Here is a 27,453-nt window from a genome sequence, read left to right as displayed (position 1 = left end):
TTAACTTACCCTTCTAAATTCCAGTCTCATTGGTATTACATTTAATATATACTTTGAGGACTGACATCTTAATGATTATCAAGCCTTCTCATCAAACATAGAAATTGCACTGGAATTTAAGTATAATTCACATTTTTCTATGGTTTTAGGCATGCTTTCATTTGGATTCCAAAATACAATTGGAAGACATACGCAGTGGTTTTCCCCTTTCCCTGATTCTGTGAAATGGGGACTTAATCATGTTGAGTCTTAAGTGTATGATCATTGTTTTCTTGGAATTGCCGAATTTCTTATGTTTGCCCCTGTGGTAAGGTAATTCATTTGAAAGCCATTTAAAGTTTTACACAAAGACCATTTGGATGATATTTTGAGTTTTCACTGCTTATATACTGAACAAGTAATCAATAGTATAAAAGCAGATAATGTGGTCAACAGAAGTATGTTTAGTCACTCTTCAAGTTCATCTTAATTTTACTAAGTTTGCTTGGCACTGAAATTTTATACTTAAATTTTGCCAGTAGGAGAGGATTCTAGGTACAATATAAAGATATAAAAACATGATTGTCAAATTTAATAGAAAATCATCTGTTACAGGGTTATCTACAAAATGTTCCATAGTTTTGAAATTAAAAAATCTTTTCCAGAGCCAAAATCAATTTTCAAATATTTTTCTTTCCACTATAAGAATCTTTATAGAGTTTCTTAAGTGACTTTCTTTTTTCTGTTTTCAGAGAAAGTTTCATTGTGCAAATTTGACTTCATGGCCTCGCTGGCTATATTCCTTATATGATGCTGTAAGTATTACCTGGTACATTTTTCTTTCTATGGTAAGCCTGTTCATAATTAAGGGTCATTAGAATGAAACATAGGCTTTCATACTCAGTGGTATCTCATTTTCAGAACTAATGCCATCCTTTACATTTAGGTAGAGCATTTGCATCAGATACTACTGGACTTACTTTGCCTAATTTTTCATTTTCCAGTTTTTAGTGGCTTATAAATTCAGGACAAGATGAGACATTTGGGGTCTATTAAGGATTTGAAATGTGGTAAGTGTAGGTAGAATTTAGAAAATTAAAGAATCCCATAACAATGTTTGGTTTTCCTAAATATATGAACTTATTATCTCCTGATCCCCAGTTAGTCTATTATATCCACAAGCATTTTGCTCCTCAAATTGTAATACTTCAGTATCACCATGCCTTGCAAAACTTAAACTGGAATTCTTCAAAGAATCTGGGTTTTAGACACAAACACTGTTCGAAGCTTTTCTATCATTTCCTCTGTGGCATGGGGCAAATTACTTACCTAAAGAAATTGATTTTAAAAAATGGGGATAATGATAGTCATTGTACTTGGCACACAGTAGGCATTCAACAAATGTCAGTCATTTCCCTTAGTGAATCACCTCACGCACAGATGTGGACTCTTGCTTGGGAAGACTAAACACTGAAGGTTGAACACTTATCACAAGCACAACACTAAAGGAAACTACAGTTCACTCTGCCCTGCAGCAGCTTTGGGCCATTACAGATAACACAACAGACAAGTATTTGTGAAAAGATAGTAGGTACTCTTGTGTACTAAATAGGTGCCAAGTAAGGTATGTAGGTAGCAAGTGCTCGTGAAGTTTTTATGAGCCACTATCCCTATGAACAGAGTCAGAAAAGCCATCCTAGAAAGGGGGAGAAGGGAGACCAGTTCCACACAGTTGATCAAAAAACACTTAGAAGGCAGTGAGTCAGGAGCATGTGCCAGTAGGGAAAGAGACAGTGGAGGGGAGAGGCCTGGAAAGCTAACTTAGTGCCAGGCACACAAGCTGGGGCTTTGATCATCTGAGCATAAGAAAACAGACACTTTTAAACTGGGACTCAGATTTTAGTAGAGTGAAGACTTAAATTGGTATTAATATATTAGTTTTATTAAAGAGAGTTGAAAATCTAGCAGTATGTTCTAAAAAGTCTGTGAACCTTATTATGGCTGCTTTTACTTTAAACAAGGAAACTTTAATGGATAGAATCAAGAAACAGCTACATGAATGGGACGAAAATCTAAAAGATGAGTCTCTTCCTTCAAATCCAATAGGTATGAAAAGTCAGCTTCCTTCCTGTGGCCTTTGATATTTTACTAAATTATTTTTGTTTAATGAAACCAAAAATTTTAATATTTTTATTTGCTCTGAAAACATATTTTTTGGGCTTTTAAAAAAATGAGGATTTTTTAAATGTAACGAAGTTCTTAAATTTTCTGAGTACTCTAATCTTAAAGTTTTCCTGTTAAGTTCAAATTGCAGACGAGATCGGGCACATTCAGGGTGGTGTGGCCGTAGACCAAATTGCAGTAAACGGGGCACATCCAAAAACTTGAGTGTCAGAACTCTCCCTTTTCTTTAAGATACCTTTCAAAAGGACCCTAATTCTAAGACTTATTTATCTTATGTACCTATCATTGCTCTGGTTATTAGGTCCAGTTACTGTAGCCATTTTTCTAGTCTTTTAGCAGATTGACTTCTTATACCATGGGTTTGATTTTCATGTTTAAAAGACCAAAAAAAAAAAACCTGTTGATAAAAGTCAGAAACCCAAACCCTGGGGCGCAGCTCTCTCGGACCTCGCTCTTCTCACATCTTGACAGTGTAATTTGGCTTCTATAAGCCAATACTGCCTATACTGCTAAAAATAAGTAAATAAAAGACATTTCTAAAACCAATTATGGAAAAATAAATTAATTTCAGAACTTCCTAAGAATATATACTCACTAGCTAGTGTATTTTAGTATTAATTATGTCAAATACATTCTTTGGGAGCCCTGTAGAGAGGGTTTATCTCAAAAAGACATTGTCTGATTCATATGTCATCTGTTACTTATCTGCTTCAAAAACTTGAAAAACCACCATGTCTTTAAGATTTTTCTTACAGAGTAGCTGCTTGTCTTCCTATTGATGATGTATTAAGGATTCAGCTCCTTAAAATTGGTAGTGCCATCCAACGACTTCGCTGTGAACTAGATATTATGAATAAAGTGAGTAAAGTGACCATGTTCGTGACACCTCTTTTAGGCTTGATAATCTATGGGACCCAGTCATGTAGTCATGCAATTAGAAAACTAGTTGTTTGCTAGTTTTACTTTGTTTTTTTAAAGATTTTATTTATTTGAGAGAGTGAGTGAGCAAGCATGGGGAGGCGGGCAGAGGGAGAGGGGAAACAGACTCTCTGCCGAGCAGGGAGCCTGACACAGGGCTCGATCCCAGGACCCTGAGATCATGACTGGAGCCGAAGGCAGACGCTTAACCTACTGAGCCACTCAGGCACCCCGCTAGTTTTACATGATTTAGACATTTCATTTGGGATCATACAGATTGTTTTTACATCCCTCAAACACTTGAGTTTGTGAAAACACTCCATTTCTACATGGAGCATCTGTGCCTATATGTTTCTGTCACTCCTTGTCCTACAAAGCCAGTAGTTTTATAAGTGTCAGATCTCAGAGGTTTTCTTGGTCCTACTTTAAAACTCCATTTTTGAATGATTGGAAGGAAAACATGTATGGGATCAATACTTCAGAGAAGTTTCTTGGTGAGCTATGTAATTACATAATTAAACTGTGAATTTTCCCCACTAATTTTCTCTTAAATTTTTTAGTGCACGTCTCTTTGCTGTAAACAATGTCAAGAAACAGAAATAACAACCAAAAATGAAATATTCAGGTGAGAGCTTTATTACATTTTCAGTATACTTCTGAATACATTTTCCCAACTTCTGTAACAGAGTTATGGTCGAGACCATACTATTTCCATTTCCCAGAGATCTCCCCCTATTAAATAATAATCATTCAGCGAATGCAATGTGGGGAGTTAAGACACCCTTCCTGATTGGGTACTCAGGAGCAATGATTATGTAAGATATTATTCACAGGTAATGAGCATGCTAAAGTCAAACAAAGGGGCAATCCTTTTTTTTCCCCATTCCTGCTTGGTAATCTGTTTATCTTCTTAGTGATTAAGGGCCTAACATGAATGCCTCAGGTATGATCTTCCAGGCAGACATAGGGCCCAAAGGTAAAGTGGGACATGCTTCTGAACATGTACTGATGCTGTGTGACATAAGAGTTAAGAATTATCTTAGTACTTATCATAATTATAAATCAGGACAGTAAAACTGTTGCCTACAAGGTAATCAGTTGCCCAAGGATGACTAAATAGGACCTTTTCACTGTACTTCCACTCTGAGACTCCTTTAGATGAGCTCCCTGTTTTACAAACATGTAGACTAATGAAACTGGGCTCACTCCCAACCTCCTGTTCACATACTGAAGTTCTGATATTACCTCTTATAACCCCATTAGACATTTTTTTCCTTCCCATTTTGACTTCTGTGCTGATTCTGTCTTGTAGTTTATCCTTATGTGGACCAATGGCAGCTTATGTGAATCCTCATGGATATGTGCATGAGACACTTACAGTGTATAAAGCTTGCAACTTGAATCTGATAGGCCGGCCTTCTACAGAGCACAGCTGGTTTCCTGGGTAATGTGGTGGTTACTTTTTTTGGGGAGTGGGTTTGCCTTAATCGGACACAGTCCTAAGCAGAGTTGTTAGAATTGTAATCAAAAATAGACAGTGAGATGAATAATTCTATTTAAATGTTCTTCATTTTATGAATGGCTAGTAACAGCTAGTTTGGCATACTCTCACTAAATATAAAGTTAGAAGGTTGGCAGCTGCAGTTATCTTTAACTATACATTTAATCCAGACTTTTCATTTTCCTACTTTTCATTTTCCTTTTAGCTCATTCTGAAAACCAGCTGGCTTAGAATCCAGTAAAACTGTATCTGAACCATATTCTGTAATATGTCAAACCAGAGACTATTTCCCAAGCAATAACAAAACAGCTGGAAAGGCACTGAATCCTGGTTTTCTTCATTTTTTTTCTTTCTTTAGCCCAGTGGCCTTCAAAGTATGAGCCTGGAACTAGCAGCACCACCTGGGAACTAGTAAGGCTGAGGGAATGTGTTAATAGTCTTTTCTTCCAAATTCTGGGTCAGTCTTTTATTTTGAAAGAGGCAAGCAGAGTATGAATGATTATAATTGTCCTTTTGGGGGCACCTGAGGAGCAAAGCTGGTTAAGCATCTTTTAGTTTCTGCTCAGGTCATGATCTCAGGAAGCCCCATGTCTGCTTAAGACCCCCCCCTCCAAGGCTTTCTCTAAAATAAAAATAATTGCCGTTTTGGATGTAGGACCATATCACTTGGATTGTCCAAGCTTATTTAACACCCTTATTAAGGATTAAAACTAGAATTAACTTGTTAATAGATATGTGAGATATACCTAGGGAAGTAAGAAATGGTTTCAGTTAATATGGTTTGGTTTATTTTTCTAGTTATAGTTTGATTTTCTGGATGAATTTTCTGACAAAATCATTCTTCAGAAGTAAAAAAATTCATATAATGTCTCCCTCCCACCCCCCACTTTAACTCATAAGTATCCCACCCCCCACTTTAACTCATAAGTATTTCTGGAGGTGGATAGTGTTTTGTAACATGACTGCAATACAAAACCAAGGAAAGGTACCTGCGAGTTAATCCATATTAACAAGATTAAGTTTTTTCTCAATGCCAAGAAAGAAAAAAACACAGCTTAAGAACACAATCAAATGTGTTTCAGGAAACCATATAGAATTTAGCTCTGTCTTGATAACAGCTTTATACAATGATAGGCTTGGGGTATAGAATGTTTCCTTAGCTGATACCTTTCTTTAATTTTGTAGGTATGCTTGGACTATCGCCCAGTGTAGGATCTGTGCAAGCCATATTGGATGGAAATTTACAGCCACCAAAAAAGACATGTCACCTCAAAAATTTTGGGGTTTGACTCGATCTGCTCTGTTGCCCACAATCCCAGACACTGAAGATGAGATAAGCCCCGACAAAGTAATACTTTGCTTATAAACAAATACAGTAGAGATAAAGTTATTTATCTAGTTGGTCTTGTAAAATCAGATCTGCTTTGGAAATTACTGCTTTTGACGCATACCTAAGTAAAAAGCAACATTACGTGGAAGGTTGCAGTTTCTTAGTCAAGGGTATTTGAAGATTTAAATTAAAATATACTATTGAAAGGGATAAAAAGCAGTCTAGAAAACTTGGTTTTTAGGAGTATCTAGCTTGGTACCATTATACTCTGGCCTGCTAGGATACGAAGACCTCTTAGCAAAGGGAGGAGATGGGTTTTCTTGCGCCAAACATATTTGTAATTCCCCTAACTCGAGGTTAATCATTTGCTCCTGATACATGGAACCAACAGCAAGTTTTTAGAAGTTCCCAAAGCTAGGGTGCCAAGTACATGTTCCTTAAAAGAAAGAGACAAAAATTTTCTTGAGTTTCTCTCACATTGATTTGTAAATTTTGAAAATATTAAAGAGTTAAAATACGCAGTTTGAGCCCCAAAATAGTGTTCATTTCCTTATGCATTATTAGTGAAAAACAGTAACTTATGTATTTGCTCAGTGTGTCTGAACGCCCTAGTTATTCTGTTCCAAATTTCAATCTGAACCTAAACTAATAGGGAACAGAGATACTAAAACAACCTTCCTTCAATCAGGCTACAAAAGTGACTGTATTTTGTAAGCACCTTTGTTCCATGTCAATTGAAAATCTAAAGTTTAAGAGCAAACATTACACATTTTCTTTGTTTAAATGTAGAATATTTACTCACAAGCTGATAATTTAAGCATTAAGATGAAGCTCTAGATACTGATTAGCCACCTACCTCTTTGCTTATATGTTCAAGTGTTGATTGGATCCTTTCACATTTGTGTAATTACCTTCAGTTTTCATAACTGGGCAAAGTTCAACTAATGGGGAGACTTAAATCTCATTTTCTTTTACCAAATGTGCAATGGTTGTGAGTGCCTAGACTAAAACGATCAACTGAGGATCTCACATTGCATATTTATGTACAGGAGGTAAATGAAAAGCAATGTAGGACCTCCCCAAGTTGTAGGGTTTTTGTAATGCTACTGAAAACCTTGGGTTTACAGGACTATACTAGTTGTTCACATAGTCTTAACACTATTCCAGTAGCAGTCACAGGGCACCCCGCTTTTACTTTTGCCACCTGAAGGGTGTAATCGCAGTGTTCTATTTTGTTTATTGACACTGGCCAATAAAATTTTCTGATATGTAAAAGAAATGCATAGAACACTTTTAAATTGGTTTTATACATAACAAAACAAGACCTCTGAAGTAGCGGTATCTCTGCATAATTCCTATTTAGAATAGAGATTCTATGATCTTAATAGGACTTAAATTACTGACTTGTCCCCACAGAGGACAGAGATGCTAGGACTGGCTATACAAAAAGCCAAATCAATTATAAAATGTTAGAATGTACCAGCTGAAACAATACTTTGCACCGTACAGCCCTTTACCTACCAAAAGCATTTAGGGCTCAAGCCTTTAAAAAGTGTATGTAGAAGCCTGGTCATGGATACTTTAATGTAGGCCATATCTTTTTAATTCGTGAAAAAAATTAACGACTAAAGGTACAGGAGAAACCTGATGTATACTGTCACATAACACATAAGCACATTTATCTTCCAATTCCAAAGGGAATGTTTATTAGAATGTTTATTGAAGGCTCAAGAGTAACTGTCAAGCCAGTCTTTCTCAGGCTTAGCATGCATAAAGAAATCATTATGACAAAGGAAAGTATCAACTACATACTAAAACTTAGAGCTTGCTAGAACATGTTTCAGGTGTATGAATGCCAGCCACCCAGGACATACCTGGTCTTCATAATTTTATACAGGATATTCTGTCAACTAATTTCAACATGTTTGTGTTGAAATTAAATTCATTTAAGTGTGTTAAATTCAAGTAAGAACTAACACTTAAGACATTGATAAAATAATGTAGTTATTTCAATAGCAAACACTTTTTTCTTAAAGATAGTTACCACTTTTTAAGATCAGTAATGCACTATGCTGGGGGAAAAAAAAATATAAAGCCTAGACAGGGGAAGCCAACTGTACTATTCACAGCAGGAACTATTCCAGAAGCAGCACAAGGTTCATGGATATAAATGAGATTTAAGAGGAGGTAGACTTGAGTTTACTGCCAGAAACTCACAAAGACCTCTGTTGATCTGAGAAGGTCCTCCAAGCTGGCTTTCATTCTGCTATATAGTCAAGTCTCTTAAATGTCACTGAGAGGGAGAGAAGAAAACCTAGCCTTACCCCAAATTTTCTGCTATTTAGTGCCAGCTCTCATCAGTTTTCGCTCTTCTTTATGTAACTTAGGAGTTCGTCTTTCTCCATTTGGTAGCCACTTTTTTTCCACTGTTCTCGCAACTGCTGCAACAGAGCCCCAATTTCTTTTCCTGAAGAAATGCCCACTTTTCTGATGTCATGGCCACTCACAGGAAATGGAGGAATGCACCACTGCTGCATCTGCTGCAGAAGACCATGCTCTCCCTGGTACTTCAGGAGTTCACACACGCGGTTCATTGCGTCAGATTCCCTAGACTAAGGGCCAAAATCAAACATTAAAGTTCCATCTCACATTAGAATGCTTGCTAATGATCCTATCCTAAAAGGTAAATAAATAACCAAGGTGGAATTTTTCATTTAAAATAAATGAAATCCACATAACACACTGTAGGTCTTAATATTAATAAATTAGTTCTGACCAAGCCTGTATATACTTACATCTATAATGAAGTCTTGATAGGGTTTCAGTGGCTCTGAACTATCCGTTGCTTTAACTAAATCTTTCCTGTTTTTAACGATGAATATACCAAGGTTCTTCTCTTCTTTTGAAATCTTCAACCTCAAATCCAATTTTGTGACATCATCCTGTACTTTGAATAATGAGGCCAAGAGAGTCATTGGCTTTGGTGAAAAACCGTCAGCATTTTTACTAACTTTGTTAAATTCTTCCAAACTTGCATTAGTAGGTAAGCCTGTAGGGACAAAAACGTTTTTCACCGATTTTGATTTTTTACACTTGTATCCTCAACCAACCATAGTGTAGTATACAAAATGCCCTGTCACTAGAACTCACTGATTCAATCTGATGCTCCATCTTACAGGTTAACCACTTATAAACACTGTTGCTATTCCTTCCCATAATGTCCCCACCTAGGGGAGTCCTAACACATGAGTTTCCATTACAGAGCTACATCAGGAGGTCCTGAGGCAGTTGGTGGTGGAGTCAGACTCACGGGAGATACTTACTCATGACTTCCCACTGACCTATTGTTACAGACCATCCATGCCCCACACTGCCATTGAAAACTGTATGTGACATACCCCCAAGTTTCCTGAAGTGTGCTCCAGCATAGACCACTGTTCTTTCTGAATATAATATTAATTTCTACGTATGTCACTCTTTCAGTGCTTTAGACATATTAACTCACTGAATCTTTTAGCCCTTCTATTAGATGGATGCTATTACTCTCACACCCCTTTTTTGGATTCAGCAACTAATGATCATGGAACTAATCCAAATCACAAAGCTGACATCATTCAAACCCAGGTCTGACACCAAAGGCCACTCACTGTGTCCCACCCCGGACCCCAAAGTTTATCTTATTTTAAAATACTGCATTTCTCTTTTTGGAATTAGTCAAACATTTTTCCCTATGAAATTTTAAACCAGATGTTTCACTGTAAAAAATTCAAGTATTTTATAACTTGCTCTCACCTATGTAAGGAGCCACATCAAGATCATAGAGGAGGTGAATCAAATGATTTACATGGTTACCAACAAGAATTTTTTTCAGTTCCACCCAAATCCTCTCTCCTGATATTCCAGCCAAGCCTTTCGCATTTTCTGCAATTGCTTCCAAAGTCTCAGGATCGTGGTCACCAGGTTTGTCCACAATTCTCCCATAAAACCTACGAAACAAAATTCTCAGAGCATGTTACCTCTATGTTGGCATATCACTAGAAAAATCTTGTTTTTCATTTAACTGGTACTATTCCATACATCTGAGACAACACAGATTTAGGTTTAAGAGGAACCATAGACATCATCTGGTCAAATCCTTACCTTCCTTTTGTTCTGAAATGACACAGCCTGAGCTCCAATAAAATATAAATAACCATTTTTTTTTAAGTAACTTTCTTAATTAACAAGAACTAGAAACCTCTACTCACTTTCATTTCCAAATCAGTGACTGAGACATTTAGAATGGCCATCAAATGTACTTCCTGGAACTGGTACCTATACTGGATGAATAATGCAGAACATTCTTGGAAAGACTGGAATGCCATCAACAGAACAGTGTACAAAGCTTGCCTCTCTGTGCCCATCAATACTTTTAATGAAGAGTTTCAAATAGGACTCCTCTAGCTGCAGACAACGGAGTGTATTTCTAGCAATCTCAGAATTGGAAGCCTTAAAATACACCCATACTAACACATCTTTAGAATTCAGTTCATTAATAATGTAGATTAAATGACAGTAAATATGGATGTCAGTCTGTGTTCTATTTGCAAAGAGAGACTTCTGCAAATACTCAAATTTAAGAGAAGAGCATTTACTGACAAAATATGTAGGATCTGTTACAGAGTATTCTAAATGTGGTCCCAACCAGTGAAAAATATTAGACATAAACTAGCCAGTTAGAATCATTTTTAAAAACGGTTACAGCCTGGAGTTTAAAAATCAGGGCTATGCACAAAACCATCCACATTTATTTCATGCTTTCAGCAAGTTCATCTAAGGGTTTCTCATGACCACCTAAAACTGTAAACCATATGAAGGCAAAGACACTCATTCCTCCATATTCAAAGCACCAGGAAGTGGTTGGCTTGTGGTAAACATTCAGTTATCTATATAATGAATGATCACTGCAGGAAATAAGAAAAACAGACATTTAAAAAATGATTTAAAGCTGAATTCTATAAAAGACCATCACAGAATGGAGTAAATATCTATGTTTTGGGAACGATCTCACAGTTAAGTCACATTTTACTAATAAGTCTATCAGAAGCAGACATTTGGGATATTACCATGTTATACTCTGACCTGCGCATTTCACATGATTGGAATTGTGCTCTGGAATATTAAAATCTGTACTATTAAAGTATTTTTTAAAAACTCTTACCGGAAATATCGTAAAATTCGAAGATAATCTTCTTGTATCCTCTGTTTAGCATGTCCAACAAACCTAACTTTCTTATCTTTTAAATCTTCATAACCATTGAAGTAGTCAAATAAGGTACCATCAAAACCTATTCATTAAAACAAAAGGGGGGGAAGATCACTGTTAGCAATTAAGAACTGGAAAACAAAATTTGCTTTTAAAAACTATTACAAAAGTAAAAGCTAAGTGAAGAATTGCAAAGTTAAAATACAGACATGAACAGCATTCATGCATACCTACTATCAAATGGAAGACCGAATGGAATAAAAGGCTGTATTTACAACAGTAACTAAAAAGGTAATGCCCAGGGGTGCCTGGATGGCTCAGTCGTTAAGCGTCTGCCTTCGGCTCAGGTCGTGATCCCAGGGTCCTGGGATCGAGCCCCGCATCCGGTTCCCTGCTCAGCGGGAAGCCTGCTTCTCCCTCTCCCACTCCCCCTGCTTGTGTTCCCTCTCTCGCTGTGTCTCTCTGTCAAATAAATAAATAAAATCTTTAAAAAAATAAAAAATAAAAAGATAATGCCCAGAAATGAACTAAACAATAAACATGTCTCAAGTATGAACTGGGGTGGAGATAAGACACCAGACAAGCTGATTTTCAAGTTAATATGGGAAAATAAACAAGAATAGCCAAGGTAATCTGGGGAAAAAATAAGTAGCAAAAAGAATCTGGAAAAACTAAAACAATAAACCATAGGGAAAATAAAAATTATGACCCTGGGAGAAGACCTTTCAAAATACACAGTTAGGGTGGCCTGGGTGGCTCAGTTAGTTAAGCGTCTGCCTTTGGCTGAGATCATAATTTTGGAGTCCCAGGATCGAGTTCCACATCGGGCTCCCTAGTCAGTGGGGAGTCTGTTTCTCCCTCTGCCCTTCACCCAGCTTGTGCTCTCTGTTGCTCACTCACTCTCAAAAAAAGAAAAAAAAAAAAGTTAATCCTTAAACACAGGTTTGAACTCTATAGGTCCACTTACAGGTGGATTTTTTTTCCTGAAGACTTTTTTTTTTTTTTGGAGAGAGAGAGCAAGAGATAGCACAGTGGGGAAGGGGGACAGGAAAGGGGGGCCAAGTGAGAAGCAGGCTCCCTGCCTGAGCAGGGAGCCCGACTCAGGGCTTGATCCCAGGACCCTGGGATCGTGATCTGAGATGAAGGCAGGAGCTTAACCAACTGAGCCACCCAGGCACCCCTATTTTTTTTTTTTTACAAGACTATAGATGTTTTTTCTCACGATTTTCTTAACATTTTTTCTCTAGATTGCTTTATTGTAAGAACGCAGTATATAATACATAGAACATAAAAAGTTTGTGCTGTTTCTGTTCTCAGTAAAGCTTCCTATCAATAGTAGACTATTACTAATTAAGTTTGGGGGGGAGTCAAAAATTAATATGCAGATTTTAGACTGCGTGGGGGTTTACCAAACAAAACTAAACACACACACACACACACACACACACACACACCACCAGAACCTTAAATAATTCAACCACCTAAAAATCAAATATACCTACATGACAAGAACCACCATAATGAAAAGTGTAAGATAACTGACATACTGAGAAAAAGACATGTAGGTCAAGATAGAGCCAAATACCTAACTTCCAGAATACACAAAAAGCTCTTGTAAATAAAAATACCACGTATAAAAAGAAGAATTAGCTAAAAATATACTAAGGAAACAAAAAAAACCTTTAAAAATGAATTTTTGGAGAACCTGGGTGGCTCAGTTGGTTGAGCTCAGGTCATGATCTTGGGGTTGTGAAATTGAGCCCCACACGGGCCTCTGCACTTAGCTGGGTACTTAAGATTCTGCTTAAGATTCTCTCCCTCTCCACACCATTCAACCGTCCAAATGGGGACGTCGGTGATCCTGAGAGAGATTTTACTTGTGCTCTCCCAGAAGAGAAGCACTGCCACTCCTGAAAAACTACTTCTCAATTTAGTTCTGTCTGAACTTTCATGCTTCTTGATATCCCAAATGCAAAAATAATAGTAAGCTCAGGCTTAACACTTCCCAAATTGTTTGGATTTATATGGCATTTCGATATGTATAGCAAAATCAAAAGGCTCCAAATTCAAAGAAATAACAGAATATGGGGGGGAAAAGGAAATAGGCTAAAATATGATTACAGAGTAGCAAGTGCACGTGGTATATCTGACTCTTAATGGTAAGACTGGACTCTCCCTGGTGAGCACGGAAGTACTAACAAAATTTGGAGGGAAGAAAAAAAAAAAAAACAGGATAAGGTAAGAGTGAAGTTTGAGAAGCAAAGTAACCAGAAATGCCAGAACTCGGAATGCTTCAAGGCTTGAAAAAAGCCTGGATGGAAAAATGGGTTGAAAGTAAAAATTAGTGAGCCTATCCCATCAGTGTGCACTTCATCTTTTGCTCGGAATAGCATTTTCAACATATGGTGCATAAAAATAAGAAAGTTGAGCTGCTAAGAATAATGTAGTGGTTAAGAAAGTGACCTCTGGAGCCAGGATACTTAAGTTGGAATCCTAATTCTGCAATCCACCAGCTGAATGACTTGAAGCAAATTCCTGTGGGTTAAACAGCAGTACCTGCATCATAGGGATGCAGGGAAGATTAAATTTCTGTGATATGCACAGTGCCTGGCATATTCTAAGGGCTCAGCAAATGTTAGAAAACAGTAGTACCAATAAGAATAGCTTTTATTTCTATAAAACAGTATGGTGAAAAGGAATATTAGCTTCTCTCTTTTAGTTAGGTATGCTTAAGAGAAGCCAGTTACAAATTTTATACATTGCACTAGTTGGAGCAGTTTACCCTAAGTCAGAATGAGCTAAGAAGAAACAAACACCTGGAGTTTGATCACATAATGGAAAGAAAACATGTCCCAAACTGGGCTCCCTCTTGTCAAAAATCACCTAGGCTTTGGAAATCCAAGCTTCAAATCATGGTAGTCTGTGACTTGAGCTAAGCTCTTAACATCTCAGTCTATTTCTCACCAAATGGATTTAATACTTAATGAAGTTTTTCTGACAGTTCAAAGCGATAAAGTGTATCAAGTAACCGAGAACCTAGTAAGTGCTCTAGAAACACACCATTAATGCAATTAGCATGAGATTCCCATCTTGGCATACAGCCCCCTTCTCCATCCCATGAAGCAAATCCTATTACAGGTTTTCTCCACTATCTCTAAGTTCACTTTAGGCCACATCACCTTTACAAAAGACCTACATTAATACCTGTTTTTGTTAACCAAAAGAAATCTGGAAGAGGATTTTCATGTTGAAACAATTGCTTCCACACCTTATACCACTTCAACTTGAAAAAAGTTACACAGGGTACTTTTGGGTAGCAAGGAACCTGTCCTTCATCCTTTCACTATTACTGCTGCCACAACTAGGTTATGAAGAGTGGTTGCTTCAGCTCTCTTTTCTAATCCAGTCTTAAACACAAAGGGCTTGACTACAATTTATAGGACAAAAAATAACGCTTCAGTAAAGCACTAACTTAATTCACCTATTACAAGTCTCACTAGTTTCATTAACAAAAAAATCAAGTTGAGATGATAAATAGGTTCTCTCTTGCATGCCAACTCTGATTACAGGTGAGTCCTAAAATGTAATGCTATGAAAGAATCGGACCTTGTGTCTGGGCACGGCAACAGAAAAGGTGCTGAGGTCATTCACGAGTGTGTGCCATGGGCACCAGAAAAGAGGAAAGAAAGGCTAGTGTGGGCATGCACAAAAGATAGTGCAATGGAGAATGATACGGGGGATGTATGTGGGTGTACTTTTCTTACCTGAAATGTTAACCATTTTTAGATGCAATTAATAAGTGAACATGGAACGTGTACATGTGCCAAGCACTGTTCTAAAGACGTATAATTATTAACTCCATTAATCTTCATGACAGCCTTGCAAAGGAAGCAGATATTAGCATCCTCACTTTACAGCCAGTGAGTCAGAGTCAACATTTGAATCCAGGACTTTTGGCTCCAGAGTCATCTTTTAACCCATACGCTACACTCTCAGATAAAACTAATGCAACCTCTCCGGCTGGAGAACATTTCCAGGATGCAGTTTCACTTGAAAAGGCAGCTTTCAGGGGTTAAGCATCCAACTCTTGGTTTCAGCTCAAGTCATGATCTTGGGGTCATGGGATCGCACCCCACGTTGGGCTCCTTGCTCAGATCAGGGTTGGCTTGGGATTCTTTCTCCTTTTCCCTCTGCCCCTCACCCCACTCTCTAATAAATAAATCTTTAAAAAGGGGGGGCAGCTTTCAGAAAGACTACATTAAAACATTATCTCCAGATATTACCTAAAAACATAGAATTTATAGTGAGATCTCTGCGTTCAGCATCTTTCTGCCAATCAGTTGTGAATTCTACCTCTGCATGTCTTCCATCAGTGACAACATCAATCCGCAGTGTAGTAATTTCAAAATTTTCTTCATGAAGCTGTAATGAAATGTTTAGTTTTTAGTATCACTGGATGAATTGAAAAAAATAAATGAGTTCTGACAAGTATATCTTCTTTCTTTTCAAAGTCACCTAGTACACATGTATTTTGAAACAGAAAGACACAAGCAATATTCAAGATAGATCCAAAGAATATTTTTAAAAAAATAAATCCATCTTAATTAAAAAGGATGAGTCTGACATTTAAAAAAAAAAAAAAAGACAACTCCAACAAATGTTGTGGCAGAGAACAGAAAAGGCCCTCAAAACAGTGTATTCCAGTTCTTTATTTCAAATTAGGCTACTCTGAAATATTTTTTAATAGCTCCAGTTTGCCTCTTAAGAGCTGAATATCAATTTATAACATATATACCATTAGCAAAGGACTGACAGAGGAAGAAATACAAACCATTAACTCCTTCTGCAACTCTTTTACTGGTAACCATCAACGAAGCTGAAATAAAAATATATATATCGTGGGAAGAGAGATGAGCTCCAGCTGGGAAAAAGCAGAGTAGCTTCAGGATAGATGACATGTGAGCTGAGCCTTGAAAACTAAGTAAGATCTGTACGTGCACACGTGGAAAGAGCATTTCAATGAAGAGAGAAGATAACCAAAGGCACAGCTGAGAGAAAGAGGGATATATGCACAAGAAAGTATTGCTGACAAATAGCATGTTAGCATTTAGGGTAGACAGCAAAGGGTTTTACATGCCACTGAGGAATTTGGAATCTCTTCATTAAGAATTGAAAGCTACTAATGATCACTGTAAGTCTGTTCTAGAATTCCTCTCAATCTCATTTCTTCTCTAAAAAGTTAGATCTCACTATAAGATTCTAGAACTCAAGAATTTGAAGCATAAGTTTTCTATAAAGGTAAGTGGTCAGAAAAGGGTTTGAAATATGGAAGACTGAAAATCACTGTAGGAAACAGACCCCTGATATGTCTCCCTTACCCAGGCAAAGAACCAGAGATTAACTCACTAGAAAGGCTGACCTATGAATAGTCACAATCTGGGACACCAGATACAGAGGATGATGGGAGTGAAGCACCACAATGAAAACAAGATTAAGTGAAAAAAATGAACACGACCCTCATTCTCTTTCCCCACTTGGTTTTCCAAATGCTAATAATAACCAGGCTTGTTCTAACCTGAATTACACTAAAGGATTCTTCTGATTTTCCTCAATGAAAAGGCCTACGATACTGACACTGGTGATCCCGCAACTAACTGGCTGACATTTCCACATAAACTACGGTAAAGTTCGCAAGTCACTTTACAAACACCAGAGGATCACCCAAACTTAAGAACCAAACCCACATTTAAGGAAAGCCAACAGCAAAGACAGAAAAAGTTCAGAGGAAAGAGAGTGTCAAAGCAACTATAACTGATATCCTAAAGAAAGAAAGATAATGCATCTGAAACAAGAAGAGAAAGTTTTCAAAAGAAATATTCTGAGAAACACCTCTTAAAAATTTTAAAAATGGCAAAGGTTGCAAATATAACAGGAAAATTGGATGATCAAGTTAAGGCAATCTCATGGAAAGTAAAATAAAGATATGAGAATATAAAATAGGAGAGGGGCGCCTGAGTGGCTCAGTCAGTTAAGTGACTGACTTCGGCTCAGGTCATGATCTCAGGGTCCTGGGATCAAGCCCTGTGTAAGGCTCAGCGTGCAGCAGGGAGTCTGCTTCTCTCTCTCCTTCTGCCCCTCCCCCCTGCTCATGCTCACTCACTCTCTCAAATGAATAAAAAAAACAAATATAAAATAGACAAAAGATAAAACTAGAAGATCAGTCCCCACAGTCCAACATCCAACATCACAGCAGATTCCAAAGGTGAAGACCCTGAACAAAGGGGATGGAATTATGAGAGGAATACAAGAGGGCCCACTAAGTATCCCTACACAATGAATGAAAAGACACATCCAAACCAAAGCACAGCGTCTTGAAATTAAAAACACTACATAAAAAGATCAGAAAGGCTTCCTAAGGTGGGGTGGGGGGCTGGGATCTGGTCTCAGAGGAGAAATCTGAATGAGTTCAGACTTCCCAGTGGCAGTACTGGCAGGTAGCAAACAAAGGCTTTCCACTTCTGAGTGAAAATGATTGTCAGCCTGGAATTCCATAGCTAATAAAACTATCAGACCAGTGTGAAGGTAAAATAAAAATATTTGCAGACATGTAGGTTTTTTCAGGTTTCAGACTATTAAAATGAGAGCCAAAAAAGAAAAAAACAAAAACAAGAAAGAATATCACATAGGACTCAAGAACCAGGCTGTCTAACAAGGAAGAGGCCAGGAAATTCCCAGCATGTGGTGCAGGCAAATCTGAGGATGAGGAATGGGGAGCCAGCCCACAACCTGCACATGTGAGAAGAGGGAATTCACCAGATGAAGTGGCTCAAAACATGGGAACTGAAACTTGATGGGTTTCATCTAGTAAGAGGAACGTCACAGAGTACAGGAACGAATTAGTGGCACACAGAAAGCTAGATAAAAGAAAAATGCTGTTAAGTGCAGGGAAAACCAAAATCACCCCAGAAAGAGATGCAGCACAATACACTTCATAATCCAGCTGTAACCAATTCAGTAAGAAATGAAAACACTGAACGTGAATTCAACCAAACATGATGGTCCAGGCATAGTGTGAAGATGAGGGAGGGAGAGCTGTGTGCACTGTGGGCAAGAAGCTGCCACTCTCCTGTGCAGCAAGTCAGCACACAACATCTCACAACTGGGAAATCTGAAACAAAGACAAACTCTGCAGCATAGAAATGACTTTTTTAGAAATGTGGGGCTAACAGGTAAGTACCATAGAAACTAGTTGAAAGTGGCTGTAGCAAAGGAGGATGCAGGGTGTAAAAGGGAGAGAGAGACGGACATATTTTATTAGTTTTTCATCACTTGCTTTTTTAAAACTAGAAAAAACATATTAAACTTTTAAAAATTACAAAAAAGACAATGTAATTGCTGTCAAACCTTTCACTTACCCTGGCAGTAATTGTTCCATGCTTTTCTCCTTTATTGTTTATCATACGAATACCCGCAGCCTGAAACATGTCCTTCATTTGAGCAGGGGTAGCAGTGGTAGCAAAATCCACATCTTGAGGCTTTACTCCATTTAATAAATCCCTCACTGCTCCTCCTGCTATTCTTAATTCATGATTTTCTTTGACAAATAATTCTGAGGAGAAAGAATATATTTTACTTCAGTTTATTTAAGAATTACAGAAGTATAAGGTTTTTCCAATCTATTAGGGACAGCAGAAATTATTTAACTAGACTTTTCATATAAAAATTAGTACAAGGCCCACAGAAATGAAGTGACTTACCTAGAGCAGAATGCCTCTCACAACTCTAAGAGCAGGGAACTTGCAGATTTTTTTCTTGGCAGATTCGGAAGATAATTCAGAATTATCTTCCGAATTATCTTGCACAATCCCCCAAGGTCACTGATATACATTTGAATTATAACCAAAAAGTGAACAATTCTGCTTTTTCTCCAAGTTTATGTGCATACTTCAGAAACGTGAGGTGTTCTTAGACATATTTCTCTTTGTGTACTGATGCCAAGGCTGTAACATTCATGCATGAAACTATGAAACTGTCAAACAACATTAGTCTATCACCCCAGGTATGATAACGTTACAGCTAAGAATCCCTCAAGAAATAATCTGCATACAATGTTTATTTCTGCTCCTCTCTGTGCTCTAGAAAAGACCTAGGAAAGCTCAAACTACTGTGAGGGCCTCAATATAGGAGACCCAGAGTGGACTCCTCTAGGAACAAGATAAGACAAAGTCCATTGTTAATTACTCATGACCAAAGGACATCATATGGCACCTAGGGAGAATGACATCCAGAAACTGGCCTTATACAACCGCCTGAGCCTTGGTATTGCCAAAAGGTGGCCTGGCACCCACAACTGGGCCCTGATATTTTCCTGTTGAACCCAAACGATGTCAGAGAACATCCACATCAGACAAGTCCACTCGGTGACCATGATGGATCGGTTAAAACAAGACAACTAGTAATCCTGTCTGAACACAGAAGACATGAATACTATCAAAGACACCACCTTATGACAATTAATAATATGTGTGACTTCTCCTTATTTATCCACCGGTTAACAGAACACTGTGTTTTCACCTTCTAGGTAAGAATTAAGACACCCATCACAGATTTATCCTTGCTTCCTGATACCCGCTAACCCACAGGAAAACTGTACTTCTTATACCCACCCCAAAATACGATACAAGCACAAACCCTACAAGAAGTCCTTTCTAAAAAACCTTTGGCTAAGGTACTCCAAGGTTCTCCATGGTCAGTGTTCTCCTAACAACTCACCTGGTCTCTGGCTGGAGGGCACTAACCTGAGCACTGAGCTAAATACATCAGAGTTCTGGCACCCCTCCTCACAAGCTCCTATGTCAACCTCCGTCCCCGCCCTAAATCTGTGCTTGCGCACCCTCTTCCTCTTACTTACCCTCCCTAAGCCTTCAGCCCAACTCTCCAGAAACCACCTAAAATGATCTGCTCCAAAGTAATAAATGCTCCCTCCATTTACCTTCCAACCTAAATTTTTAGCTGTCCCAGACCATCCTAAGTCCTTTCCAAGAGTATGTGTTGTTCATCTTCCTTTCACTCCACATTGCTGATCAAGTCCTACTGACTATATGTCCCTATTAAGGGTTCCTTCATATAGGGTTCATGGTTTCTTAAAATAAAATATAAAAACCAGGTATGGTAGTAAAAAAAAAAAAAAAAAAAAACTAAAAACCATATATGTTAGTCTGGTTTTCATGAGATTTATAGAGGTCCATGACCCAAAAAGTTAAGGACTGCCAAACTATTTCTGGACTCTATCCTCATTTCTCCCTTGTTCAGGGCCTCTTCATCTCCTTCCTGAACAAGAGTGCTCCATCAGCCTCCTTAAATCCAGCTTCCACCATCTAGACAGAGGGTTCTAAATCACTCGCTTGATTAGGCTCTGCCACTGTTCCTCTGACTACTCCCAGCACAATATCCACATTTCCGCAGTACATTATACAAGGGCCTCCGACCCAGTTCTGTCTCCTCTCTCACTAATCTCTGCATCGCACTTTACACTCAAACTCTCCCTGGAGTTTCTCTCTGTAACTTTGCTTGCAAAGATCACTTCACCTAAACACCTTCCCAACTTACCTCGCTAAGCAGCTGGCCATGAAATGTCTTGGTGCACAACCCACACGAGAAAGACATTTTGCATGTCAGTCACTCATACCTAAACCGAACTTTCAGGATTTCATACCACACAATCTCATCTATTCTACCCATTTTCCTCTGTTTTTCTAATGCTGGTTATGACCATTAAATTGACTTTAAGGTCCACTAGTGGGTTACTACCCACAATGAGGAAAACAATTACCTAGCAATCCTTATTCATCTTTTGTGATTCAGTTTAGGAAGCTTCTCCTGATGGTGAAGTTAAATCAATTTCTTCTAAGCTACTAGAGAAGCCTATTTTTTATGCATACTAATTATATTAAAATTGCCTGTTCATTCTCAAGGTAGAATACCTATCTTACTTATCTTTACACCAATGTGGCTCACAATGGAACCTAATTGTGATATCCCTGCTTCAAAAAAATCTCAAAAAAAAAAAAATCAGACTGACCTCATTGGGAAAGTATTTTTGAAAGATTTTCTTCCTTCAATACAGTAAGAAACTATTTTGAAATGCAAAAAATGAGTAAGTTTTACTCTCACTTGAACCTACTTTAACAGGATGAAGGTCAAAACTGAATACAAGATAACCTCTGTTTTAAGATTCTCATGCTAGCTCGACCAAAATTTTAAGTTCAAAGTCACCTAATAAATTAACTGCATTACACAAAGAGATACAGAATTCAAAGTAATCTATTCATCATTTTTATTAACCATATGGAAATAGATAACTATTTCCCAAAAACTCACAATTCTAACATAATACAACTGAGAAAGGCATATTAAGGCAAAAAATGTGCCCATGTGGAACAGTCATAAAAACTGTAAGAAATGCAATGATTTTATGCTGACCTAAAAGAGTCGGGATTATCAAGCTTACACACTCCTTTTCCTCAATTACTGGTATCGTCAATCTCACAGAAATCCACATTTCAATGAATTTTGTAAACTACATACTCAGGAAAATAATACCTAATGCAGCTAAATTTAATTGTAAATTTAAGCCTGAGACTCAAGAAATGCATAATTTCATCATTCCAAAGCTATTAATCTGCTTCAACTGCCACAGCTGATAGTAAGCTATTTTTAATTATTATTGTTAGCGATCCAAAGGACCATATTATGTCAGAAAATTTTTATGATTGTCTTTTTTATTTTAATTTTCAATCTAGTTTTCATTAACTTCTTCCCTTTACAATTCTGAATTTTAAGTTTTGGAGGCAGGGGTACAGAAAGTGCAACTAAAATGGGAAGACCATTTTATGTCATGACTATTCCTACCAAAAAATAAATGATCTGTTCTTCAGTTTTTCCAGGATCTCCCAAACTTGAAGAGTGATCAGGTGTTCCTACTGTCCCAAAAGTTACAATGATGGTTTTATGACAGCACATACCAAAGCAGTTAAAAGCTAACCACTGAGTGCTAATGCCCAGTATTTCTTATGGACCACAGCCAAGCGACCAAAGTAGTCCTGGCTTGTCCACTAACCACATTAACTTAGGAAAAGAAATCAATGTTTGGAACTTCAGTCTCATGTATAGAATGGAGAAAAAAATCTCATATGCCCCTAGCATGCCTCTACAATGTTGTCCTCAAGCAAAAGGAAAAATAAATTACATGAAATAAACTGACAAATTATAAAATCCTATACAGTGTACAGATAATCCACTACCCTAGCTTCACTAAATCTTGCATACTGGAAACTAATTTCACATGTGGCAAAGCACCTATTAGGATTTGAGAACTGGTATAGTATTCAACTGCACAGTATTATCACCATACAACAGCCATCATTTTGTGTGTATGTGTTTGTGCATTGTTTTCACGCAGAACATCTTATTTTACCAGACCACGCAAGTCTTTAGAAAGCAGCAAAAACCAAATAAAACCAATTATTTGATTTTCTAACTGATGAGCTTTGCACTAAAAGATTCCATTCTTGCCACTTCCACTCTAACCTAAAAAAGTCAACTTTAAAATATGTCCGTGCTGGGGCACCTGGGTGGCTTGGACAGTTAGGCGTCTGCCCTCGGCTTGGGTCATGATCCCAGGGTCCCACATCGGGCTCCCTGCTGAGCAGGGAGCCTGCTTCTCCCTCTCCCTCTGCCTGCTGCTTCCCCTGCTTATACACTGTCAAAAATAAATAAAATCTTTAAAAAAAAAAAAAGAATATGTCTGTGCTACCATTTGCCAGGCTTTGGAGGACAAGACCCTGGGGGTAAATAGACCTGTATCTTCCCACCGTATTGAGTTTCTAAATCCATAGGATTTCACCTCTCAAGATGGAGACAATTCAACTCTTGAGGTAAGGGTTAGTCAGGCAAATGAATCTGTTAAAATAAAAGATGTTCAAGAACCTATAGCAATCAATATCCAGAGCCTTGTTTCCAAAAGAAAAATGCAGAAGGACCTGAAACAGGCCGCCAAGAGTTAATTACCTACATCTAAGCATTTGGCACCTTTCTTCCAAGAGCCCTCTTGCAACTGAAGGTGGGAAGATTAGGAGCTGGGAAAGGTATATAAAGAAAGAACAAGAGAGGAAGACCCTGTGGCTGGGGCTGTTGCAGCCTCGATTGCCCGGCGGGGGATCGGAGCCAAACTGTCATCGTCAGAATGTCGGGCAAAGACCGAATTGAAATCTTTCCCTCGCGCATGGCACAGACCATCATGAAGGTTCGATTAAAAGGAGCACAGACAGGTCGAAACCTCCTGAAGAAAAAATCTGATGCCTTAACTCTTCGATTTCGACAGATCCTAAAAGACAATAGAGACTAAAATGTTGATGGGTGAAATGATGAGAGAAGCTGCCTTTTCACTTGCTGAGGCCAAGTTCACAGCAGGGGATTTCAGCACCACAGTTACCCAAAATGTAAATAAAGCCCAAGTGAAGATCCGAGCTAAGAAAGATAACGTAGCAGGTGTTACTTTGCCAGTGTTTGAACTGGCAAACCTTCATTACCATGAAGGAACTGACAGTTATGAACTGACTGGGTTAGCCCGAGGTGGGGAGCAGTTGGCAAAATTAAAGAGGAACTACGCCAAAGCAGTGGAGTTAATGGTGGAACTGGCTTCGCTTCAGACTTCCTTTGTTACTTTGGATGAAGCCATTAAGATAACCAACAGGCGTGTCAATGCCATTGAACACGTCGTCATTCCCCGGATTGAACGTACCCTTGCTTATATCATCACAGAGCTGGATGAGAGAGAGCGAGAAGAGTTCTATAGATTAAAGAAAATACAGGAGAAGAAAAAGATTCTCAAGGAAAAATTTGAGAAGGACTTGGAGCAACGGAGGGCAGCTGGTGAGGTGATGGAGCCTGCTAATCTTCTGGCTGAAGAGAAGGATGAAGATCTTCTGTTTGAATAATCTTTCCTGCTCTGGTTCTTTCATAAGCTCTAACATGGCACCATTTTAATTCACAGTGTGTAGGTTTGGTATGTGTGGCTATTTTTTGGCCTAAGAATTTCACTGGTGGTAAAATTTCCCTGGATGTTGGTTATGGGACTACCTTTGCAAAATCCTAATTCAGCAACCATTTATCACATGAGATTTGTAGCCCCTGCCCAGGAACTTGTAGAATTTATTCAGCAGCAGTAGTACCCTGCTCCATGTACATCTGTTCAAGTGATCTGCTTACCACGCATATTAGGAAATCCCCCTTAGGAAACAGCAGTGGCCTCAGGCCAGCTATGGCCGTGGCCGCCTGTGTTCCCACCTGCTCCGACACCGTGGCACTGCTGTCTGAGATCGCTGCGGCCATCCTGTGGGACCCTGGTACTTGTCTCCAGCTTTATGAAACCTTCACTATTTGCCTTGCATGGCAGGTCTCTGTCCTGTCTGTCATGGGAGTTCTGCCAATTTTAATGTGATTATGGTATAAACAGTAAAATGATTTAAAAATGAAAAAAAAAAGAACAAGCTTGAATTCAACTCAGATTTGGAGCTTCTAAACTTGTGCTGTTCAAACAGTAGGCATATATGATTACTGAACTGAGCACTTGAAATGTGGCGAATCTGAATTAAGATGGTCGGGATGTGCTAACCACCAGATTTCAAGGACTAGCAAGGAAAGATGTGAAATACCTCATTAATAATTTTACATAAATTTTATATTAAAATGGTATCTTAAATATAGTTGACGAAATGCTATACTAAAATAATTATTAAAATTAATTTCACCCATTTATCTTTAATGTGGTTACTAGAAAAGTATACATTGCACATGTGACATATTTCTATTGGATTGGAGTTTCTAGCATTTTTCACTGTAATTACAACTCAGAGTGAAGTATCAGCTTTAGACGCTCCACTTCAAGATCACATGAAGAATCTATATGAATCAACAAGTTCTGGACCACTGACCTTTGACATGTATCTAAAAAATCATCTAAATTCAAGAATAGAAAAGTAGCTCTGGGAATAAACTAATACAAGGAAATTCATTTCAATGTTCCTCCACCTTTTGCGCACAGAATTAATGGAGTTCTTACAAAAATTTATAGATGCCCATCCTCCCCAGAGATTCCAGTTCAGTAGGTCAGGGTGGTACCCCAGAATTTGTGTATTTTAAAAGCTCCCCAGGTGAACCTAATGGACAGCCAGGGTTGCATGCCACTGTATAGGTCATGTTTCTACAAACACATACCTTTGTGTATTTCTTAAGGGCCACTAAAATACCAGAGGCTTTGGAATGCAGCTGTGTGGCTGCTTCAGTAACAGCATAGCTGATTCTGAGGACCAATGTAAGGAATGATAAGACTGTGACAAGCAACATGAAGTTGCTGTAATCAGGGACTTAGCTTAAGTCATTTCCTGTGCCCCTTCCAGGTAAGTTTTGTATGTGCACAAATGGAAGGGACTCCTATTTCCTTCTGCCTTCAGTTCACTCAGAAAGCACTTAGGACTAAGGAGGAAATATAGCTTGGTGATTACAAGCTGGGTACTGAAAGCGGACTACCCAAGTTCAAAATGCAGTTCCCTAGTTATTATAAAAATGTTGGCACATTCCTAAGCCTCTTCCCTCATCCACAAAACAAGAAAAAAATGTATCTACTCATTTAGTAGGCCCAGTTCTGTAACCTATCTATAAAGTAGTTAGCATAACATACAGAAAAGCCATGCTTTTTAGTTGAAGTCACTGCCTGAATCTTTTATGTTTGGCTATAGTTTGGGATTACCCATAGTAAACCTTTCTTTTGTTAGCTCAACAGCAAAAAAACAAAAACAAAAACCCCTGAGTGTTGACTAAAAAACATTAAGCCTCCATTTCTCCATTTACACGGCTTTCCAAAGCAAGAAAGCATCCTAATCTCTCACCTGTCAGACTCTTCAATCCTGCTGTGAACAATGACTGGAATTCTGGAGACTGCAACTTCATTGTAAATAGATACTGCTTGAAAAGGCACAGCCTACTCCAACTACAGCCCAGTAACGGCCTGCGCCAGGGATTCAGGCACCTCAGCATCTGGGGGCAAGGTCACCAAACACACATCTACAAGACAAACATGCATGTACAATAATGAAATTTACAAGTGAAGGAAAATAAAGGGATTTACTGCAATTTTATTTAACATCTGAAAGACAATCTCCTGTTCAGATGAAAAAACTGAAACCAGTGACAATTTGAGGGACAGTCACCTATGACTAGATCTATGCTTGTGGCTATGCAGTTTTGTACTCCTGAAGCACTTACTGGTATAGTCGCGTTATCACCTTTTACTGTTACAGTGCTCTCTGGAGAGGTGGGTTTCAGTTAAAGCTTGAGGGGAGGAGGCTGCCAAGAACAGTGGTTGCAGAAAAGGAAACTCAAAACACTAGAAGACCTGACCTCCAAAACACGGCACAGTCACGTTTAACACTGTACTTCCCCACCTGCACCCGATATATGACCCAGGGACATTTCCCAGGCATTGAAAAACATCTTCCTAAGACTTGTCTTAGCTGCCCGCTTTTTCCCTCATTCACCATTCCTTTCCATCCTGCCGGCTCCTGAGTCCCACCCACACCGATTTCCACGTGAAGTGGGTCTCCGTGAGGGACCGACAGGATTTCAAGTGGCCCTGACGGAAACCACAAGTGGGTCATTCCTTTCCGCGGGAAGCAGATTTCAAAAAGCGGCGTTTCCCACCAGGGGGCGAGACGAGTTCTCCTCACCCAGACCACGTGGGGAAGAAAAAGTGTCCTTCCAACTTCGCCTAAAATCAGAAAAACCCGCCGAGGACCCTGGCCTTGAAGTGGCGTGTCCCGCCCCTCACTCCGGGTGCCAGACCGAAAAAGCTTAGTGAGACCCTCGGGGGGCCGGCCACAAAGAACGGAAAGTGCCCGGGGAAGCCCGATGATTCAGCCTGCAGTTACTGGAACGCGGCAGGGACGCGGCCCCACGACCTGCACGTCGAGCTCTTTTCTGCGGTGGAGAAGGCCTCTCGCCGCCAGAGGGTCGCACCCTCCCCAGGCGGCCCCCGTCGCCCCACTGCCCTCCCTGCGGCGCGCACCCGCACGCCCCCCGTGCGCCCGCTCACCGGCCCCACCGCCGCCGTCGTCGTCTTCGCCACCCCGCGCACTTCCGGACGGTGGACGCCGTGACGTCACCGCCGCGCGCCGATCGTCAGCGAATGGGGAAATCGCAGCGAGGCGTGGGTGGGGCCCGAGTGGGCGCCTGCCCACT

General features: G+C 39.0%; 3 protein-coding genes across 12 annotated transcripts in view; 2 read left to right on the top strand and 1 right to left on the bottom strand.

Moving 5' to 3' along the window:
- The window catches only part of CRBN (cereblon), a 31,389-nt gene extending 24,956 nt beyond the window's left edge, over positions 1–6,433 (top strand). For all 9 annotated transcript variants that reach the window (XM_027582272.1, XM_027582274.1, XM_027582273.2 and 6 more), the window contains 6 exons: positions 732–794; positions 2,001–2,085; positions 2,906–3,021; positions 3,642–3,706; positions 4,394–4,525; positions 5,768–6,433. In XM_027582272.1, the coding sequence (XP_027438073.1) occupies positions 732–794; positions 2,001–2,085; positions 2,906–3,021; positions 3,642–3,706; positions 4,394–4,525; positions 5,768–5,948 (642 nt within the window). In that variant the 3' untranslated portion in view covers positions 5,949–6,433. The remainder of the gene's footprint in view (positions 1–731; positions 795–2,000; positions 2,086–2,905; positions 3,022–3,641; positions 3,707–4,393; positions 4,526–5,767) is intronic.
- A 1,162-nt stretch (positions 6,434–7,595) lies between these two features.
- TRNT1 (tRNA nucleotidyl transferase 1) lies at positions 7,596–27,453 on the bottom strand. 2 transcript variants are annotated; one of them, XM_027582280.1, is made up of 8 exons: positions 27,308–27,453; positions 26,106–26,280; positions 18,573–18,766; positions 15,441–15,579; positions 11,113–11,239; positions 9,705–9,898; positions 8,708–8,961; positions 7,596–8,524 (listed from the first exon to the last, which is right to left on the bottom strand). In XM_027582280.1, the coding sequence occupies exons 2-8, from the start codon at positions 26,251–26,253 to the stop codon at positions 8,270–8,272; spliced, it is 1,311 nt and encodes a 436-aa protein (XP_027438081.1). In that variant the 5' UTR covers positions 26,254–26,280; positions 27,308–27,453; the 3' UTR covers positions 7,596–8,269. The 2 variants fall into 2 exon arrangements, with proteins under 2 accessions (XP_027438081.1, XP_027438082.1); XM_027582281.2 differs by lacking the exon at positions 27,308–27,453 and adding an exon at positions 26,943–27,244.
- LOC113916257 (V-type proton ATPase subunit D-like) lies at positions 23,331–24,296 on the top strand. The gene is given in 2 exon segments (XM_035726081.1): positions 23,331–23,544; positions 23,546–24,296. Coding segments are annotated over 2 exon segments (753 nt in total). The 5' UTR covers positions 23,331–23,401; the 3' UTR covers positions 24,156–24,296.

Source organism: Zalophus californianus, chromosome 1, assembly GCF_009762305.2.
Source record: "Zalophus californianus isolate mZalCal1 chromosome 1, mZalCal1.pri.v2, whole genome shotgun sequence".
Lineage (NCBI taxonomy): Eukaryota > Metazoa > Chordata > Mammalia > Carnivora > Otariidae > Zalophus > Zalophus californianus.
Note: the sequence above shows the minus strand (reverse complement) of the source record. Positions and strands in the feature narration are given on the sequence as shown.

Bases quoted from the DNA above. Each gene is read 5' to 3' on its own strand.
- TRNT1 (XM_027582280.1), bottom strand. From the start codon at position 26,253: ATGCTGAGGTGCCTGAATCCCTGGCGCAGGCCGTTACTGGGCTGTAGT. The intron at 11,240-15,440 runs GTAATATCTGGA...TTTAATGAATAG, and splicing joins TATAAATTCTATGTTTTTAG to GTTTTGATGGTACCTTATTT. The intron at 9,899-11,112 runs GTAAGAGTTTTT...TTTGTTTCGTAG, and splicing joins CGAATTTTACGATATTTCCG to GTTTTATGGGAGAATTGTGG.